At 40.5% G+C, this 22000-nt stretch overlaps 1 protein-coding gene across 1 annotated transcript in view; it reads right to left on the reverse strand.

Moving 5' to 3' along the window:
- Positions 1 to 21203, reverse strand: part of habp2 (hyaluronan binding protein 2) — a 60503-nt gene extending 39300 nt beyond the window's left edge. Inside the window, exons 1-4 of the mRNA XM_039735918.1 lie at positions 21026 to 21203; positions 18085 to 18133; positions 9182 to 9265; positions 8793 to 8900 (exon numbers count right to left, since the gene is read on the reverse strand). Of these exons, the coding sequence (XP_039591852.1) occupies positions 8793 to 8900; positions 9182 to 9265; positions 18085 to 18133; positions 21026 to 21088 (304 nt within the window). The 5' untranslated portion in view covers positions 21089 to 21203. The remainder of the gene's footprint in view (positions 1 to 8792; positions 8901 to 9181; positions 9266 to 18084; positions 18134 to 21025) is intronic.
- Positions 21204 to 22000: the final 797 nt, after the last annotated feature.

Here is a 22000-nt window from a genome sequence, read left to right on the forward strand (position 1 = left end):
CCACAGTGGGGAGTGCTGGCGGAGGATTATCAGTAAGCACCTGGAGCAAATCTGGGTGAGGATAAAAGGGGTCGCCTCCCTCCATTCAATGGCTGGAGTCGGGTGGAAGAGGACAGAGCTCGGGAGGAGAGGAGTGGAAGCAGTCGAAGACAAAGAGGAGGCATTGGACAGAGAGGCCTGGACTTTGGGGGAGTTTTGGGGTTGTGTGTGAGCACCAATTGTATATAGTATGTATAATAAACGTGTATTGGGTGATTTAAACATGTCTGCAAGTCTGTGTCTGGGCCATGCTTCACAGTGGGAACAATTAGATAGATCACTGAGCATCACATTTCTAAACCAATCCAACGCCTCATCAAATAGGGGCGGTGCTTTAAACAGTAGAGGGGGCTGGTCCTCTGCTCAATATTGTACAACCAATATAAAGTCTACAGTGATGATGGATAAACCTTCCACGGCCAAAAAAGTCTCCCAGAAAGACCACTGTAAACAAATAAATGTGTGTTGTGTGTGCTGAGACCACATTACATGTGCTACAAACAAACATAACCGTTTACAACGGAAAGATCTTCTGACAGGCAGGGTGGCATAGTAGTTAAGGCTTTGGACTTCAAACCCTGAGGCTGTGGGTTCAAATCTTGCTACTGGCTGGTGTGGCCATAAGAAAGTCACTTGACCTGCCTGTGCTGGAATTAGAAAAGAAAAAAGAAATGTAACCTTGGATAAAAACTTCAGCCAAATAAGTAAATGTAAATGTGTTATACTGGTTCAAGCACATCATCAATGGACTTGTGGTCAATGCCATTCACAATTAAGACAGTACAGCCAGAGTCAGCGTCAAGCTATGTTCCCAAAAAAAAAAAATAACCGTACAGTTTCTAAATGGTGTACCGTCATACATAGTGAAAAGAGCTTCTGTTAATCAAGGTGTTTTTGCCATTAATAATGAAGAGCCACAGGAAAAGCATATTTTGATGCACAGTACACTGGAAACAGTTAATGTGCCGAGTGACACTCTGGCATAACTGCGGAGCACGGATGAGGCTGCCCAGTCTACACAAACAACTGAAGTAAGTCCAACTGTAAGAGCCAAACCAGAATATAGTCATATTGCCTTAACACCTAGTGTATACTGTTTACACAGAAGATGGTACCTCTCTGAAGACTTGTTGCAGTTGTTATGCCATGGAGTGACGCAAAAGTCAAATAACATAACGATATATAAATGAATCTTTAAGCTCTGATTAACTTGTGTTACTGAGCTCTTTAACTGCTGCTTTTCATTTTCTTTCCGAGTCAAGCCTTTGCTTCAGTTTCTTTTTCAACTGTTTTTGATCGTGTTTTTTGTTGCACCTTGGCAGTTTAAAGTGCATGGACTGGAAGAGATTGAGGGCAGTTTTTTTTTAGAAAGACGCCCTGTGGTGGAGCCTTTTTGGTGGCGGATTTTGTGGCTATACAGTATAAACTGTTAACAAGTTCTCCCCAGATGTGTGTTCTCATTCAAGAATCACGTCTGACCCCATGAGACTATCGATGACCAAATGCTGGTACAGTATGTCTTGGCTATTGTCAAGAATTTGTATTTTTCAATGTGACATTACTTTGAAAAGTCTTAAGAAGAATAAGAAAAGAAAGTATTCTGTTTGTCTATGTATTATATTTCTGTGTTGTAAAAGCTGATGAAAATTAATTGCTTAATGATTACACAGCGTCCTTACAATTGACCGCCATCAGAAAATCATTACAATAGCCAGGGCTTCCAGACTTACCGATTTGAGCGGGACTGTCCCAAGCTCAAAAGACAAATTCCGAGTCCTGCATTACCTCTGAAAATCCCGATTGAACAAAAATTCCGTGTAGAAAAAAAATCTTAATACAATTTTTATAAGATCTAGTTAAAGAGGCGCTCTCAATTTGTTTGGATACCTTGGTTTACCACCTTTTATGAATAAAATTTGTAACTGTCAGCTGAATCCGAGTGTTTGAATCGCGTGTTTGTGTACGTCACGTGCTGTAATCGTTGTACGTTTCTTGCTCACAGTGCTCGTGTAATTCATTTTGAAAGTGAAGTAACGGTTATTCTGTGACTTTTGTAAATTTGTTCACTTCTTTATATGTACTTATTGAGATATACTTATAATGTTTAGATTATACAGCTTTATATGAGGGTGAAAAAAATGCATCATTATACAGTATATCGTAATCTCCCTGCTTTTCAATACAGTTTGTCCATCTGTCAACAAGCTTTCATATTTCTTCATTAAAAATGTTTTAGGTGGAGCTGCAAGCCACAAATGCACTGCTGTCTTTATCTCTTCATCAAACGTCAATCTTCACCCTCGTAGAGCTTCTTTCGTAACCCAAGTCTGTTGTGGATTATTGCATAGGCAGAGCCATGGCTGATTTACAAATGATTTGCCACATCATCTACTGTCACTCGTCTATTCAACAGAATCACTTCACGTGCACACTCAATGTTGGCCGTGGAGGGGTGTTCATGGCTGACACTCGTTGAACGTCTCTATCCATTCATACACACTTCTTCACGACAAAACACTTTCTCGATACTGTGCGCAACAATCTGCGATAAATATCAGCACCAGGCACACCCTCATCCCACAAAAAATGAATCACTGCACGTTGCTATTCTTTTGTGCAAATCACAAGTGGGGCAGCCATTGTTTCTTGCACTGCAGTTACAAATGATCTGACGTAACACGTTCACACCTGCACAGCAGTGACGGGAGACAGGGACCTCGTATGGAAAGCTCTGATAAGACAGCACTGCCAGCAGAAGTTTTCATATAACCGGAGTGTAGATCATTTTCGACTTCTCATCGTATATCTATAATTATAATTTAATTAAAATGATGTACCCTTTTGCCTTGCATAGTTCCTTAACATCTTTGTTTTTGGTCGCTCAAAATGGTGGCTGTCCCCATCTGTGATTTTGGAAATCTGGCAACACTGACAATAGCTGACATGTTTTCTGGATATCAGGCCCACTGTTATAGGATCATTATTTATGTTGGGAATCTGAGGCCATATTCATATTGCAGCTCAGTTCTTCACACTTACAAAGCTTAATGTGATCTAATGTTTGTAATGAAATTTGAGCAGTGAAAATAAACATATGGAATGACAGCTTTTCAGATCAGATTTTTTTTTGTGATTAAAATTTGTAATAATTTTTATCCAATAAAAATAATCAAAAAGTTTCAAATAGCAAAAGTAATACCACTGTAATAAAATCCCAGCCAGTACATGCATATAATCCATCCTCTCTAGTATCTCATCATGAATATTCACACCCTTCTATCCATTATCCAACCCGCTATAACCTAACTACAGGGTCACGGGGGTCTGCTGGAGCCAATCCCAGCCAACACAGGGTGCAGGGCAGGAAACAAACCACGGGCAGGGTGCCAGCCCACAACAGGGTGCGCAGACACACACACACACCCACAAACCAAGCACACACACTAGGGACAATTTAGAATCGCCAAGGCACGAATATTCACACCACAAAACAAAATGAATAAAAACAAACCCAAATACTCCCAACCCTTCCTGTCCAAACTCTTTCTGATCAGATTTAAACCACGTCTGTATAAATATGCGACTTCTTCACGACATACTGTGCGCAAAAATCTGCGATAAATATCAGCACCAGACTCTGGACTGCACTTGAACGCTGGAATTGGAATCGTCAGGAAGTTTACACTCCTCCGCTCCCCAGGAGGTCATCTCACTGAGGCAGCCTTTGCATTAGAATTCAGCTCAAGGCCTTGCCTGGTTCAGAGATGAGCACATACTGTACATTATCAAACTGGTGTTTTTGATGGAAATGGTGTGCCTCAAGTTTATTTTTCTGAGATGGTCTTCTAGACCGACGTTGACATTAGAAATCAAACAACTCTCTAAAAATGTAGACATTGTTGAATCGCTACTTTTCATTAAAATCACAAACCTCACCAATTCTGTCTATGTACAGGTAAAGCAGGGTTTTCTGTTTCTCCACCAGGCCATCATGAGCTGAGAAATTCCAGTGCAGTAGTCAGTATTTTGTTGGTGTTGATGGTGATTCATTGGGTTGCATCTGTCTGAGTGGTTTGTTTTTATTAATGTTGTTTTTGCAGCACACACTCAGGATTGACATATGTGCTCACAAATTTAAACACTCAAAAAACAGCATCACACTCTGACATCTTCAGGGCCCATACACTCCAAGCCAGGGGTTGGCGCTGTCACCTAATGCCTTTACTCTCCCTTCCGCTGTTGAAGCAGGGATTGATAGTTGAACCACCAATGCCATCACTTCCGTTTCCTGACTTCCTGAACCCACCTATTCCTGGTCTCCAACCTGAAAACTGGCTCCACTGCCATCTTGAGGCAGCCAACTCTTAACTCTTGTCTGGACAGACGCTACTACTTATTTTTGCTACGCTTCTCTTTTAATTTATTTATTTATTTGTTTTTTCTACAACTGATCATCTGTTAAACCCAGGTAACACAAAGGAATGCCCCCAGAAACCTGTGAGAACATTGCTGTATTTTTCAATCAAAAAATTAATGATATTAGAGATAACATAGTATATCTCCCCAACACTGCAGAACCTCCAAAGCCCCAGTACTCCATTATAAACAAATTAAATGCTTTCACCAGGATAGATTTACCTGAATTACACAGAATAATCTCTGTGTCCTTGACCCAATACCAACAAGGTTTTTCAAAGAAGTATCAGGCGTGCTAATTGACAATATTCTTGATATAGTTAATTCGTCATTAGATACGGGGGTCTTTCCAGACTGTCTTAAGACTGCTGTAGTTAAACCCCTGCTCAAGAAAAATAATCTCGACCCCTCTGCTTTTGAAAATTTTAGACCCATCTCTAACCTGCCCTTCTTAAGTAAAATTCTAGAGAAGGCAGTCATTATGCAGTTAAATGACCACCTCAATAAACATGCTATTCTTGATACAGACAGACAGACAGAGGCCATTTATCTGTTCTCATCCTCTTAGATCTGAGTGCTGCATTTGACACCATTGATCACAACATTCTTAGAAATCGCCTTAGTCAATGGGTGGGCCTCTCTGGCAGTGTCTTAAATTGGTTTGAATCCTACCTGGCAGGTAGAAAATTCTTTGTGAGTTGTGGTAATCACATCTCAAAGACACGTGATATCCGATATGGTGTTCCACAAGGCTCTATCCTGGGTCCGCTGCTCTTCTCAATCTACATGCTTCCCTTAGGTCAGATTATCTCGGGGCACAACGTGAGCTACCACAGCTATGCTGATGACACACAGCTGTACTTATCAATAGCACCTGATGACCCCGACTCTTTCGATACACTAACACAATGTCTTACTGGTATTTCTGAATGGATGAATAGTAACTTTCTCAAGTTAAATAAAGAGAAAACTGAAATCTTAGTGATTAGCAATAATGGATTCAATGAGGTTATCAGAAATAAACTTGATGCATTAGGATTAAAAGTGAAGATGGAAGTAAAAAACCTAGAGGTAACTGTTGACTGTAATCAGAATTTTAAATCGCATATTCATCAGACCACTAGGACAGCATTTTTTTCACTTAAGAAACATAGCAAAAGTTAGACCTCTTATATTATTATTATTATTATTATATTATTATTGAAAGATGCTTGTTTTCAGTAGACTAGATTACTGTAACGCACTCCTCTCAGGACGACCCAAAAAAGACAAAAATCGTTTGCAACGAGTGCAGAATGCAGCTGCTAGAATCCTAACTAGGAAAAGAAAATTCGAGCACATTTCTCCAGTTTTAATGTCACTACACTGGTTACCTGTGTCATTCAGGATTGACTTTAAAATTCTGCTTATGGTTTATAAAGCCTTAAATAATCTCGCCCCATCTTATATATCGGAATGCCTGACACGTTATATTCCAAATCGTAGCCTTAGATCGTCAAATGAGTGTCTCCTTAGAATTCCAAAAGCTAAACTTAAAAGAAGTGGTGAGGCGGCCTTCTGCTGTTATGCACCTAAAATCTGGAATAGCCTGCCAATAGGAATTCGCCAGGCTGATACAGTAGAGCACTTTAAAACACTGCTGAAAACACATTACTTTAACATGGCCTTTTCATAACTTCACTTTAACTTAATACTGATACTCTGTATGTTCAATTCATCATAATAACTATTCATGGTGGCTCTAAAATCCGTACTGACCCCTACTCTCTCTTCTGTTTCTTTTTCCGCCTGCGCCACCACCACCTACTTAAAGCTTCATGATGCACCAACATTGATGGACTGAAAGCCAGAAGTCTACGTGATCATAGTCACTCTGGAAGAAAAGGCAGGCAGTGTGGCCTAGTGGTTAAGACTTTGGACTTCAAACCCTGAGGTTGTGGATTCAAATCCCATTTCTGACACCAAATGGCCATGAGCAAGTCACTTCACCTGCCTGTGTGACAACTGGGAAAACAAAAGACATGTAACCAAATACATCTCAGATGTTGTAAGTCACACTGGAAGAAGATATCAGTCCAATAATCAGTAAAAAATATGAAGTCTGGAAAGAGATTAATACCAGATTAGACAGCAATCTCACAAAATACAATGTGCTTTTCAAACCAAATTGGCAATTTTCACTTCTTTTACCTCAGTTGCATCTCACGTCTCCTTTTTGTCCAAAGCTATTTCTCCAAAGGAATTTTAGGAGAAATGTTTGTGACAATGCATAAATAAGAATCTTTTTAAGTCTCATGAGCATTCAACGATTAGCCTTTGAGGAGTAAAATTTTTCTATGGGTCATCTCCTAAGACAAGGTGATTTCATGATCATTATTCAGTTTAATTTTGTCTTAACTGTAGTGGAATAACAACCTGCATGATTTCTTTATTGAGTACAGTAGAGTCTCGCTTATCTGACATAAACGGGCCGGCAGAACGTCAGATAAGCAAAAATGTTGGATAATGGGAGGTGTTAAGAAAAAGCCTATTAAACGACAAACTATGTTATAATTTTACACATTACCTCGGAACCTCGGTTCATGAACGTCTCTGAACACATACAAATTGGGTTATGACCAAAAAGTTTGCCAAACTTTTGCATCTGTTCACGACCACACACTAGGTGTACGAACGAGCCAGTTTCCCTTTCAGTATGTGCGCGCCGATGATTTCCGCACGTGTTCAGTCTCTCCCTGTGCATTCCCTGTGCAGCAAGAGAGAAAGAGCGCAAGAGAGACACAGACAGACAAACAGACACACACACACGCGCGAGAGAGAGAGAGAGAGAGAGAGAGAGAGAGAGAGAGAGAGAGACACATAGGCGCGCGTGAAAGAGACACAAGCAGGCGCGCACATGCGCATGCATACACACGCGCGAGAGAGAGAGAGAGACACAGGCAAGCACACACACGCGTGAGTGAGAGAAACACAGGCAGGCGCACACACACACAAGAGAGACACAGGCAGGCGCATGCACGCACACACACGCACGCACACACACACGCGCACGCAAGAGAGACACAGGCAGGCGCGCACACGCACACACATGCACGAGAGTGACACAGGCAGGCGCACGCATGCACACACACACGCGCGAGAGAGAGACACAGACAGGCGCATGCACGCACGCGAGAGACACAGGCAGACACGCGCGAGAGAGAAACACAGGCAGGCGCACACACACGTGAGAGAGACACAGGCAGGCACACGCACGCACACGCACACACACATACACGAGAGAGACAGACACACACACGCATGCACGCACGCACACACACGTGCAAGAGAGACACAGGAAAGCGCACACACACACGCGAGAGAGACACAAGCAGGCGTGCACATGCACATACACGTGTGAGAGTGAGGCACAGGAAAGCGCACACACACGCACAAGAGAGACACAGGCAGGCACACGCACACGCACACAAACACGTGAGAGAGAGACACAGGCAGGCGCGCGCGAGAGAGAGACACAGGAAAGTGCACACACACACGGGAGAGAGACACAAGCAGGCGCGCGCACGCACACGCACAAGAGAGACACAAGCAGGCGCACGCACGCACACGCGCGAGAGAGACACAAGCAGGCGTGCGCACGCACACACGTGAGAGAGAGACACAGGCAGGCGCACGCACGCACACGCGCAAGAGAGACACAAGCAGGCGCACGCACGCACACACACGCGTGCGAGAGGGCTGGCCACATAATCCACTGTAATCATGTTTTACAACAAAACAAAAATTTAACTGAAAAAATGAACTTGGAGATTAAAAATAGACTACGCTCACGCTCGCAACTTGCAGTTCTTGTTGCCAATTGATGTGTTTTTTTGTGGTTTTTTTTTGTGGTGGGACGTCGGATAATACAGAATGTTGGATAAGCGAGACTCTACTGTATTCTTATATGCCGACATTTAAGGTCACACTACATAAGATATGCAGACTGTACCTTTATGGACTACTGTGTAGTTTGGCTTGTCGAGTGCTTTGAAAGGTCGCTGCTTTGATAGTACGGATTGACTGATAGCATTTTGACCAATAAAAACAAGACTGCAGTGCCAGATGTTATTTCAAATGCAATACAACTCAACCATAAACTGATTGTTGTTGTCTTTGTGCCTTTAAGATGGTTGAATAACCTTTCCTCAGCACCGGTCCATCTGTGGAGCTACCGCTCCCTGGTGGGCTAATGAGTACTCACAGACGTTACTGCACCCAAGCAAATGTATTCAGCAATTGTAAATGTTAATACACATTTTCACTGTGTTGCTCACCTCTGAATTGATATTGCTTACCTTTGTGACATTTCTTTCCTGTATAAGGCTCCTTGCAAGTACACTTGTAGTGTCCAGTTGTGGCTGTGCAGATGCCCTCATTCTGACAGGGGTTTGAATCACAGCCTTCTAAGAATAAAACCAGACCTTATGTAAGAGATCATCACATGTGCCAAAGCTAACAGACAATCTACATAAACTGTGAAATAAAAAGGTTGCTTCTTTTCAAGTGTTCTGAGGGAAAGTGGAGTACTGAGGGTAGCATTGCACTTCCAAAATCAGCCACAAGAGGGCAGAGAAACAAAGCAAGCAAGCCTAAATCCACCAAACAGGCCCAGCAGCCAAGTCGGTGGTCTAAATACTGCTTATTACAATCAATCACTATTGAGGTAAGGATGATTCTGACTTACCATCAAGTACAAGGAGCTCATACAGCCAGTCTAAATCTTTAGATTCTGTCCCATTGTCATAGTCCTCGAAATATTCATCCACTGCTGTACGAAAAGAACAGTTCTAATTATGCAGGACAATAAGAGTTTAAACACATTAATTAATTGTGTGCTCATACTGTTTACAGCAGTTGTCCTATCAAGTTCTTAATACTGGTAGAATCTTAAAATAAATAAAGATAAAATTACTAAAATGGGTTATCAGCCTTTAATTTTAAAACACATTTAGTATTTGTTCTCATATATTATTATTTTTTAACACAGTCTGAACTATTCTTTCATATGATACAGAATGACATACATGCCCAGAAATCAAAAGTTGCTCCAAAAAATGTACACTCACAGTACACACTGCAGGTCCTGCCTTGGCCCTAGTGTTACATAAAATAGTTTTTGTGAACTTGGTCTCAGTTAATGGTATGTTGAGGAGTCGGTGGTCCACATTCTTCTATAACCAAAATTGGATGTGGTGCATGGCTGAACAGCATATCTATACTAATAAAAGGCAAAGCCCTCACTGACTCACTCACTGACTCATCACTAATTCTCCAACTTCCCGTGTAGGTAGAAGGCTGAAATTTGGCAGGCTCATTCCTTACAGCTTACTTACAAAAGTTAAGCAGGTTTCATTTCGAAATTCTACACGTAACGATCATAACGGTCGATAACGGTCGAGAACGTCAGTCATGTTGAACTTTCTTATTTATGGCCTCATCTTCATGAAATTTGGTAGACGGCTTCCCTGCACTAACCGAAACCGATGTACGTACTTATTTTGATGGTATGATGCCACTGTCGGCCACCATATTGAACTTTCCAACGTCACTAATTTTCCAACTTTCCGTGTAGGTAGAAGGCTGAAATTTGGCAGGCTCATTACTTACAGCTTACTTACAAAAGTTAAGCAGGTTTCATTTTGAAATTCTACGCGTAACGGTCACAGCAGTCAACAACGTCCGCCATGTTGAACTTTCTTATACATGGCCCCATCTTCACGAAATTTGGTAGACGGCTTCCCTGCGCTAACCGAAACCGATGTACATACTTATTTAGGTGGTATGACGCCACTGTCAGACGCCATATTGAACTTTCCAACGTCACTAATTCTCCAACTTCCCGTGTAGGTAGAAGGCTGAAATTTAGTACTTATTTCGGTGGTATGATGCCACTGTCGGCCGCCATATTGAACTTTTCAAAGGTCTTTGTTACTTATGGGCCCATCTTCAAGAAATTTGGTACGCGGGTTCCCAACGCTAACTGAATCCTACTTACGTACATATATACGTCCATAGCTTGCAGCTCGGTCACCGTGTGAGGTGGCGTTGGGTCCCCCATCCCAACACCTCCCACGTTGTTGGCTGCCTGCCTATATAAGACCGTCTGTCGCTCCAGTCTCTACATTCCCTTTCTTGCTTCTCCACGGGATTCACGTCTCCCTGCTGATAACTATAGCCTTTTTATTTAATCCACGGCTTCTCCGCTGTTTTATTGTTCATTTATTACGATTATAGTTATTGTGTAGGTATTTTAGACTTACTTTACATTGTTCAGGTACCCATTTCCTTTATCATTCCAACCGTACCCCCATTAACATGTCTATCGAGGTAATCGCCATCGATCAAAGAACTGTCACTTACCGAGTGGTTTCCATGCCCGGAGATGGCACCTACCTTTTCCATTCTCTTTGTTACATATTGTACGGCCATATCAGGCTCACTCTTAAACATTGTGTCTTATGTATTGAATGACTTGGACAGGTTCAAGCTGTGGACTGATGATGGTACACGAGATAATTATTCTACACAGGAGCACTAGAAGAGTGAAATGCTAAAGCCCTTCACCTATGTATCTGCATGTGAGTTGATGGCTGCCGGTGAATTGTTCGGTTGTCTCTTTCAAGTGTACCGAAATGGCCAAATATTTTACACCTTTCGACAACCACCAATGCCTCTTAAACATCTTAGATTGACAGGTGACGATTTCAGTAGTGGACACTTTGATGTTTATGAATGTTTAAACTCTCAAAAGCTGGATGTGACGTTATCGATGAAACCGGTTGTATACTTACAACGCTTGACAGATGCCGAATGTCTCTTCAACACAAGACCTACAAATACTGTCGTAATTGAAACAAACCATGAAACTCAAACCAATTATGACAGCAGCAATCCAAGCTGTGAGATTTGAAACAAGATTACTGTTCACATGGCCAACTGTACGTTACATGCTCAAGAGTAAGCTCAGCGCACAGCTTGGTCATATTACAACCGGAGGGCCGAACTCACAATGTGGTATACAAAGAGATCCTTAACAAATAATTATTGGTATATTTTCCCTCAGTTTAAAAAGGTTTAATTTTCTTCTTAATAAAAATTTTAAGGCAGTACTTCGCCACTGTGAAGCGTGGGTATTTTGCTAGTAGAAAATAAGATGCATAGTTACATTTATTTTTTCATTTTTAACTCCTCTTTTTTTATAATTAAATGCAATAGAGAACAAACCTATATCCTTTACCTACATTAATATCTGTATTTATGACAACTCTGTACAAGTAGAATGAGACACTGTTTGCCACTCAGATCATATTGGCTACTGCACAGCCCTGGATATTTTGCCTTCAGCAGAACAAACATAGAGGAACACATGAAACAGTCAGCCTTTATTTACTTTCTACATCACAAGACAGCCCTTATCTCAATCTCGACTTTAATCGACTTTCCCAGACTCTCCCCTGTGCTGTCCAAAAACATTAAAAAAACAATGTAACTAATTTCCTTTATCTCATTGAAGAGTTTAGTTCCTATGAAGTACGCTTGCCTTTCCTTCATTTATCGTCTGTTCCTCATTTGGTCGAAGTAGTTTTTGCATTTCTTGGTTTTGCAGAAATGAGGTAAATCCTCCTTTATTTTCCCAACAAGACAAGGATGTTTCACTGCTTTCCAAACAAAATCACAGCCTCACTGAAATCTGCAGAATGAACCCCCTTGGTCAATCATCTGCCTCATGTATAAACAGTGCGTATACACAAAAATGTTGCGTAAGCCTGTTTCCACACCCAAATCGTGATGCATAAAACCTAAACTTGGCATAAAGCCATGCACATTTTCACGGTAGCTAAATGCTTGGCGTACACAAGTTCTCCACTCGGTTTTGCAGACTGGCGGCACCCAGTGTCAAAGCAGTGCTGTTCCTGTGTGGTTTCCCTTTCTTTTTCAAGATCTACATCCCTGACGTGGCTTTATAAATACACTGAAATTAACCACACATTGTTTATTAGTTTAATGCATGTGATTGTAGTTAACCTGTAACAATATAATGGTCCACAGAATGGTCAAACTATTCTAAATACCACAGCTGCTTTAGTGTTGTTACTCTTACTGCACCTTCTTTTTCTTCTTTCAGCTGCTCCTGTTAGGGGTTGCCACAGTGGATCATCTTTTTCCATATTACTCTCACTGCACCACTCGGAGTATTTATATCACTGTATCTGAGTATGAATCACAGCAGCAGCTGATCGGAAAGAGAATTATCGGTATACAGCATCAAGCACACGGTGCCTTAGCCATGCTGTATATTGAACTGCTCTCATATGAGAGATGCTTCAGAGCCTTTCCTGTACAGACCTCGCGGTTCAGAAACAGTTTCATCCCAAGAACAATAAACGCACTCAATTAGTCCATCAAGGGCTCCTTGTAGAACTGTTTGTACATAAGTACAATCACCTCACTCTAAACTTGTGATACAGTTATCTCTATATATAATCTTCATTTGGATCTTGATCTTTGTTTGATCGCGAATGAATTAGAGGAAGAAGCACTAGATGGCAGTAGAGAGACAGTTAAACATAGGCATTGCATTAAGAATCTCCTCCAGGCTTATACTACTGAAGACTGTAGTACTCCAGTCACACCTCAAAACACAGACATTCAAACTAAACAAATTGTTGTGCTTTAAATTAACTAAAGAGATCTTCATTTAGATCTTGATCTTTGTTTGTCCGCGAATTTCACGCATGCGTAGACCACCTTCAAGTTTAGTCGTTGTTGTTACTCACGGATGTCAACAATGTGCCGGAATAACGAAAGGGGTGGTGGACAGTGTTACGCTGGTTAGCTCCAGAGGCCTGGTTAGAGAATGAGATTGCCAAAGATAAAAGGTACGTGCCTATGTGACATATGAATGAAAGAAAGACAGTGGGTAAAACAGGGAGCCCTTCACAGACAACTTTAACACGTGCAACGTAGTTGGGCGCACATGGCTAGTACTTTATAAAGTTATATTATATGTATTATTTACATATAATGACAATATCATTTTTAAGATGAAATGCAGCAAAATATGTTAGGTTAATTATACAGATAAAACTTTAACTTAATTTAAATAATCTATATTGTTAATAATTAAACATGTGACTACACGGTGTTGCAGCGCTAGCAAGGAGTTGGCGCTCTGTTCACGGATTGTTCCTGCCTCGCGCTGTATTCTTGCTGAGACTGGCGCAACTATGGAAGGATAGAATAATTAAACACGTACTACGAAGATATTTCAATGTTCCTTAAAAGTTTTGAAGAATCAGTGCTAAGCTTACAGATGGCTTAACGTCTATTACAGAGCTGACTGTGTGGCGATTGCGTATTTGGAGAAAGAAAAGGAAGGACAGGAATTGGGGATTAGGACATTTGAAAGAGACAGTACTGCTACAAGAAATTATTTCATGAAAAGTCGCGCACGCCGCAGCAAGGATCTTGCGTGAGGCAGGAACAATCACTGCGCCACCGTGTTCACATGTTTAATAACATGCTTTAACTCCTATTATCATGAAAATGATATCACATACACATCTCAGTATTTTAATTATTTAGAGAGCTGTAATATCACGAATGTAATGGATTCTGTGTCCTGTCAGAGGAAGAGAAAGCCCATTTAAGAAGCACGTAGTGACTCCCGCACATAGAGCACATAGAAGGTCAAATACAAAAGAAAGCATTTAACGTGCTACTTTAGTTACGATGGGATTGGAGAAAATAGTAAATTAAGCAATTCTAAGATGAAGTTTATGATGTTCTACTTTAATGACAAAATAAATTACGTGATTAAAGTGGAAATTTCAAGATTAAAGTTGACATTTCGTGCTTTTTTCCCCACTGTGTGCCTATTTTTTTTCTCTGTACCCTAATAGTCTTTCATATGACACTCAGACGGTGGGCTATGACTCGCCTTTTCACGGCAACTTGAACTTGAGCTTTCGAGTTTTTCTGACACTCTGTGTCACTCGATCAACTTCCTTTTGTTGTTTATACCACTGTTTAAACAAAACAAATAGTATGTTTTTCTTTGCCTCCACTTGGTATTCGCTGAAACTCTTTTATTTCTCCACCCCCCCATGCTTTGCCATTGCCTTTTCACAGAACACTGAGCTTAAGTGCTATTTATATTGATTTGCATATTCAAAGAGGCGTAATTCTGGGAGGAGTTTGGGTAGTGGCAGCAGGCGCATGTACATGCGTTACTTTTCATGCTGACCAAGATTTATAGAGGGGTAGAACGGGGAAGTTGGCAAACGCACAGATTTATGCATCTGAATTTTTTTGTTCGTATGCCATGTTTTAGTGTGAATTCTACACACGGCGTTATGCATGAGGCCCCTGATCATGAACTCCAAAACACTGCACAGTGTTGGCTACATCTGCTGGGATCTGGAGCAGCTGTTTCATGCTTTGTTCTTTCTGTACCTTCCTCCTTTTCTCTTTAGCCAACCCAAAGAAACAAACAAAAGTTCCAGAACTCAGACCATTTTTATTCAGATTTTCCACTGTATTCATTGTTTTTGTTATTTTGCTTATTGATTCTTCTCTTTCAATAAAAATGAGTTCAACAACTCGTTCAGACATTCACATCTTGTTTGGAGACCAGCAGTCCATTCATTGACAGACATTTTGAATGTTCAAATAATATTTTATGTAATGAACTTGCATGTCCTTGTCTGGACTGGGCTTTTTGTTGGAGTTCCCAGAAAGGTGTCAATTCTGAAATTGCACTTTTATGTGAGGTAGATGACAGGTTACATACACAATGGGGGACCTAAAACTTCCCGGAATTGTTTGAAAAAGCCCTATATTATAAAATTTTCTGTAATTTCCTTTTAGTCACCTTCGAAGTGCTCTCCTTGAGATGATATACCCTTGTCCCAGTACTTCCTCCATTCCTAGAAACATTTCCTGCACTCATATTTTGTTACTGTGTCTTGAATCGCCTCTGTGTTGTCCTAAATTTCTTCTGCGGTAGGAAATTTTCTTCCTTTGAGTCTCAATTTATCATCTTCCAGGTTCCTCCCAGGTATATAATACTACTGTGAGCCAAGAGGGGGTGCTGCTGCTAACTGTGCCATTATTCCTTTGTCTCCACAGTACTGAGAAACTGCCCATTGGGAGCCTCTGACTCCACCCCTTTCAGCCCCTGGATAATAAAAGCCCAGCCACCCAGAAGGAGGTGTCACTTGTTGACAAGAGGGCTGAAGAGACCGAGTTCCTTTAAGCCTTACCAGCACTTTTCTGTTAAAATGTCAAAGGTCAGGAGTGCTGTCTGTTATTGTACCATTGAGCGTAGTTTTCTTTTTATTTTTTGAAGTAAATGGGAACAGTTGGATTGGCACACCAACATTTATCTTTGTTATCAACCCGTTACTACCTTGGATGACCACATTTTGGAAACAAAAAGAAGTTGCATGGAGTAATATCTGATGAATACGGGGGGCTCTGAAGCATCAAGCACAATATTTTTGGTCAAAAACTCTTTGAATGACAATTCAGTGTATGCAGGTGTGTTGTTATGGTGTAAAATTCATTATGGGGTAGAACATTTCCAGATGTTTTATTCTGATACTTTCTGTAGGCACCATAGCAGTTCGATGTAATGTCTGTCCATGAGGAATAACACCTTAATAAGCTAGTACATAATTTTCGAAAAAACGCAGTCATCCTCATTGTCTCCTGAAAATCTCCCATGGTGGTTTGGGAAAAAAAAGTCCCAAGTCATGTGCACGATTCTAAATAAATGGCAGAAATGCACACTCGTCAACTCGGCACAATGCCAGACTGTGAGTGTACGACACCTAGTGGCATATTTGATAAGTACCCCTTACTCCTGTGATATTGGCTAATTTGGGGAATTATTAGGCTCCCCCCGTTTATTTCTAGGATTAGTCAGTCACCATGTAGAACAGCACAGTCTGTTGAATTAACGTAGATATTGTAACTCATCATGTCAAATAAAGATTGCTATTACACATTGAACATTACTTTATAATAGGAGTTTACATTAAAATTGGAAATTAAATTCAAACAAAATAAATTGGATAATCTATTTACAATTTGAATCCTGCTTGTCTGCTTTTGAATGGCCTTTTTAGCAACTTCTTTTGCCTCTTTTTAGTTATTTTTTTATATTTTTGAGATTTTTTTCAATTTCATAATATTTTTTTGCACTCATCTCTAACCCTAGCTGGAGGTTTTAATGATAGCACCCCTGGAAGGACATACCTGGAGCTTTTTGAGACCCTGCTATTATTTTTAATTTAAAGGTCGGTTCTCCATTTTGAGGCCTAGTCAGGCCTGATGCCTCCTAGTTGCCGAGAGTAGGACGTGTCTAGGTGAGGCTGATTACTAACTCAGCTTTCTGCCCCATTTTTTGAAGGCCTCATCTGTTTTTGTTTTTTTTTTTAACTTAATTTTATTAAAGGGTAAGACAAGCCAATGTAGAGCGGAAAACAACAACGTAACATTACATATTACATAATCACACTACAAAGAGATTATCTCTATTTATCAATGTTACCCAAACATTAATTAAAGGGAAAGTTAATACATGGAAGTAACATAGAACAGTGAACCACAAACTAAAAGAGAAAACTCTTCTTTAATAGTAACTTATACAGTTATAGTAGCAAAGGAACAAAAAAAAGACAAAAAGCCTCAGCTCTTCAAACACATTGAATACTTGTTAATGAGTTAAAATAACAAAAAAAAAAATTAAATATCATTTTCATTTAATATATGGGCTTTTATACCAGTATAGCCAAGCCTTTTCATATTTAGGGAAGGCATTATTTTTAAGTGCAATCATTTTTTCAAAAAAAGCATAGAGGTTTATTTCTTCCAAGACATCAGAAAATTTTAAGGCAATGGACGATTTGCAATGTCGAGCTATAACCAGTCTTGCTGCAAATAAAGTTTGTAAAAACAATTTGCTGTTTTTGTTATTTTGCGCCTCCCGAATTGCAACAGGAAGGCAAAGAACACATCCCAGAGCGAACCACTGCGGACAGGACAGGAATTGGGGGTTAGGACATTTGAAAGAGACAGTACTGATACAAGAAATTATTTCATCGAAAGTCGCGCACAGAGCAGCAAGCATCTTGCGTGAGGCAGGAACAATCACTGCACCACCGTGTTCCCATGTTTAATAACATGCTTTAACTCCTATCATCCACCCTGCCATTTTATTTTTTTTGTAATCTGTGTAAGTCATTATCTGAGATGGAACTCGGCACAATGGCTGCCTTGTCTGTGTTTCACCGAAGATACCCTACTGGGTGCTTTTACTCTCCTGCCTACTTTGCCTCCACTTCTCACCATTTTTAGCAATTCAGCAATGCACTTTTCTCTTTTGTCTATGATCTGTCTTGATTTATTTTAAAATGACACACCCTAAAAATAAACCCATAGAAAGTAAAATGATATTTTTTCACCTCAATTAATTTAATGACTTTACTATGTGACCTTCATTTCTATTTTTATTTCAACCTAACTGTCCATTTACAGGATTTGAAGTCCGTCTGCAAAGAAAGAAGAACAAGTGCTTTGTACCTTCAACTATGCCCATCACGATGTCTTCAATAATATTAAGAAATGCACCCTGCAAGATAAAAAAGAAAAAGACCAGGAAAGTAAATAAGCCAACATTCCTTCTGACTTTTTTGAATTACAAACCCTAATATTTCCATTGACGCAATCATAACAGACAAGCAGCCGATGAGTCGCATTTACATTTGTTTATTTAACAAACAGCCTCCTGAGACCCCCTCTTTGTGTTTTAATTTCTCCTTGGCATTTGTAACTAAACCCACCTGATAACTCAAATGTGGATTCTGGGGTTATTGTTCATGTGAGGACGGAGGGTGACGTTTCAGAATTGACATCAAATCAGATAAAGCAGGCCAGTGTGCGTCAAACTGTCATTTTCAGTGAAGGAACTTTGCAGGGCTAAATGTTACTGTCGGCATTTAAAACTGCCATTAACAGTTAACAAAAAAGTATGTATTCATTCAAAAATATCAAAATATGAAATGTTATGCAAAAAAAAAAAAAAAATTGATGGTATCATTCAAACATACAATCACAATGTAAACCTTCACCAGTTATGTTGCATTACTTATTTGGCTGACGCCTTTATCCAAGGCGACTTACGGCATTTATGACACAATTGGTCGCATTTCTCCTGGTTTTCCAATTGGAGTGCAGGCAGGTCAGGTGACTTGCTCAGGGTCACATGGTGTCAGTAGTGGGATTTGAACCCACATGTGTTGTATAAACTGATAACATTTTTTTAAAGTTCCCCTCCAGCCTGAAACTGAACCATGTCAAGAGTGAAGACAGTGCATACCCAAAACACCCACACTCCCCACTGAGACCTGGCTCACTAGTCCTACATCGCTGTAGTGGTGTTCAGGTTCTGGAGAATCAGTCATCTGTTGAGTTGGAATAATCTCCTGGCTATCCATCCATATTCCCAAGCCACTCCTCCAGGGCAGGGGCACGGTGAAGCTGGAGCCAATCCCAGCAAGCCTAAGGTACAAGGCAGGACCAATCCCTGGACTGGGTGTCTGTTCGTCCCTGGGTGAACCTACTCACACAGAAACACACACTAAAAATCAGCATCGGGCCAATTCTCAGCGTTGAATTTATCATCTACCATTTCATTGAGCAGCTTTTCAGCTATCGATTGATGAAGCTGTGTAAAATACTTTTGTAACATGATAAAATATAGAATATAATTCATAATAACAGAAAATAAAACCAAATGCACCATTAGTAGTGAGTGTGGTGCAATATTCCAAATACACCCACTTTTACTTATCCAAGGTGACTTACACCAGTGGTTCTAAACCTGTGGGGCAGGCCCCCTTAGGGGGGCGCGAAGTAACAAAAAGGGGGGCGCGAAGATGTGAAAAAAAGAAAACAAGAATCAAAAATATGAAAAAAACATCTGTTGAAACCAAAGCAAATGAACTTAAACTACATTCTGATACTAGAACAATAAATATAGAGTTAGATAAATGTCGATAAAAGTTAAGTAGGTATAATAAAATATGCCTCTACATTTTAAAAAAATGTTAGGGGGGGGGCGCAATTAAAACTGTTATGAAAACTCGGGTTGCAAATACTTAAAGGTTGAGAAATGCTGACATTTATGATACAATTGGTTCCATTTCTTTTGGTTTTCCAATTGGAGCAGAGGCAGGTCATGTGACTTGCTCATGGTCACACAGTGATGTCAGTAGTGGGATTTGAACCCACAGTCTCAGGATTTGAAGTCCAGAGCCTTAAAGACTACACCACACTGCCATTTTCCCCTCTCTGTGTGAATTTCATTTGAATGTGTACACTGACAGTTATTATGTAATTGATGAATTCGGACTATTGCTACAATAAATCAGATTATAATGCCACACCAAACTGCAAATGCCGCTGATTGTAACCAAAACGACTTTAACATCAGATCTTGATGCAGTTTCTTACCATGGCTACTTTTGTTTGTACTCCGCCAATAAAAGGTGTTCGCTGAAATCAACACCATTCTTCTTGTTCCCCTTACAGCCTATGGAACTAATAGTACCACAAGATGGCAGCAGATTCTGTCCTTTTCAAGTAGAGCAGTTTTCATTTTAAGAAAAAAAATTCGTACAGGGCACAGTGAAGCAAAATTGTACGTCCTCAAAGGAGGACAGAGGGGTGCAGGAGGACAGGGCCGCACAGTGATTATCAAAGCTCCTCGGCCTGCTCTGTTTAATTCCTGCCTTGCTCACAGAATGGAGTTTGCACGTTCTTCCTGTGTTCTTATTGGGTATATTTCAGATACTTCAAGGTGCACATGTTTAGTTAAATGGTAACTCCACATTGTGAGTGTGGAAACGAGTGGATGAACGCGTCCTGTGATTGACGAGCATCCTGACCAGAGTTGGTTTGTGACGTGGTGCCCAACACAGGACTCTGATGTGGAATAAGCTTAGAAAACAGATGAACGCCACACACAAGTGCAGGGACACAAATAACAGTTCAGTTTGTTCAACTGCAAGTTAAGAAAATATTTCACATGCTAACCATAGTAAAAAATCATGTAAAACACTTGACAAATTGCCACAATATAGATAGATAGATAGATAGATAGATAGATAGATAGATAGATAGATAGATAGATAGATAGATAGATAGATAGATAGATATCAATATCAACCAATTTTCCAACCATCCATCCATCCATTTTCTAATCCGCTGAATCCGAAGACAGGGTCACGGGGGTCCGCTGGAGCCAATCCCAGCCAACACAGGGCACAAGGCAGGAACCAATCCTGGGCAGGGTGCCAACCCACTGCAGTCAACCAATTTTGCATAATTAAATAAAAGAATGACTACATAGACAATACCATTAACTAGTTTTTGGTTTGGAATCACTAAATAATCTGTTTAAACACCCAATAAAATCAGGCCTTAGACTGTAAATAAATTGTAACATGTAATAGTTACTTACCGATGGGGTTACATGGACCACCGCTAAAATGAGTGCAATGGCCAAACTGGATCTCAATGCCATTTTTGTGCTACTGGTCTTGTTTGGGTTAGAGCAAGAAGATTGAATTAAAATAATATGACAAACAGTGACTAATTATTAATGCGTTTATGCAGCCATTTGTTCATTCTGTTGATTCTCGAATAGCAAAATTCTTCCACAACCAATAGCCTCTTAAGCAAATACAAACAGATCCTCAGCCTCAGCCTGGGTCAACGGCCAAAAACCGATAAGATAAGCAGACTTATGGCCTGGAAAGCTTTAGAGAGGCTACTCAAACAACTTTTTAAATCTCTTTTTTTAATCTCTTTCGTTATATGCAATACCTAAAATGAATTATATTAAATAAGCATATGAGGCAAAACTGTAGTTTACTGTAATGCGCTGCTGTGGATTTTAAATTCCTTAAACTCTGTAAAGTTAGGCTTTGGGCTGTTTTTATTTTGCTGTCTGGTGGCGTAATCGATAGATGGTTGCCACATGCACCTCGCTCCTCAGAGCTGCACTCACCAATACACCAACTGTACATTTTCAGTAGAGTGGCCAGTAATTAAGGTTTCAGACGGTAAAGCAAAATATTTTAAGCTCAGCCCCCATATCAATTCACTGAGCAGGCCAGAGTGGACCACTTAACCCGCTTGTGCTGTACTGAGGTTGCAAAACCCCTTGGGACGGAGTTCAGTGTGACACAGTGAAATCAATCAAATCCCCAGGTCGGCTGCCTATTTAACCTACACTACCGACTTGCTGTATTTCCTTAAATGAGTCACTTCAATTCGACGCACCGCCAGTGCTCCAAACAGTGATGGACTGGCCTCCCGTCCAAAGATGGTCCCTGATTTGCACCCAATGCCACCAGCAGAGACTCCAGCATAATCCCGTCCTGTAACAGGAAATGTAAGTTTGGAAAATGGATAAGATGCCTGACTGTTAGGG

This window comes from Polypterus senegalus, chromosome 1 (assembly GCF_016835505.1).
Source record: "Polypterus senegalus isolate Bchr_013 chromosome 1, ASM1683550v1, whole genome shotgun sequence".
Lineage (NCBI taxonomy): Eukaryota > Metazoa > Chordata > Cladistia > Polypteriformes > Polypteridae > Polypterus > Polypterus senegalus.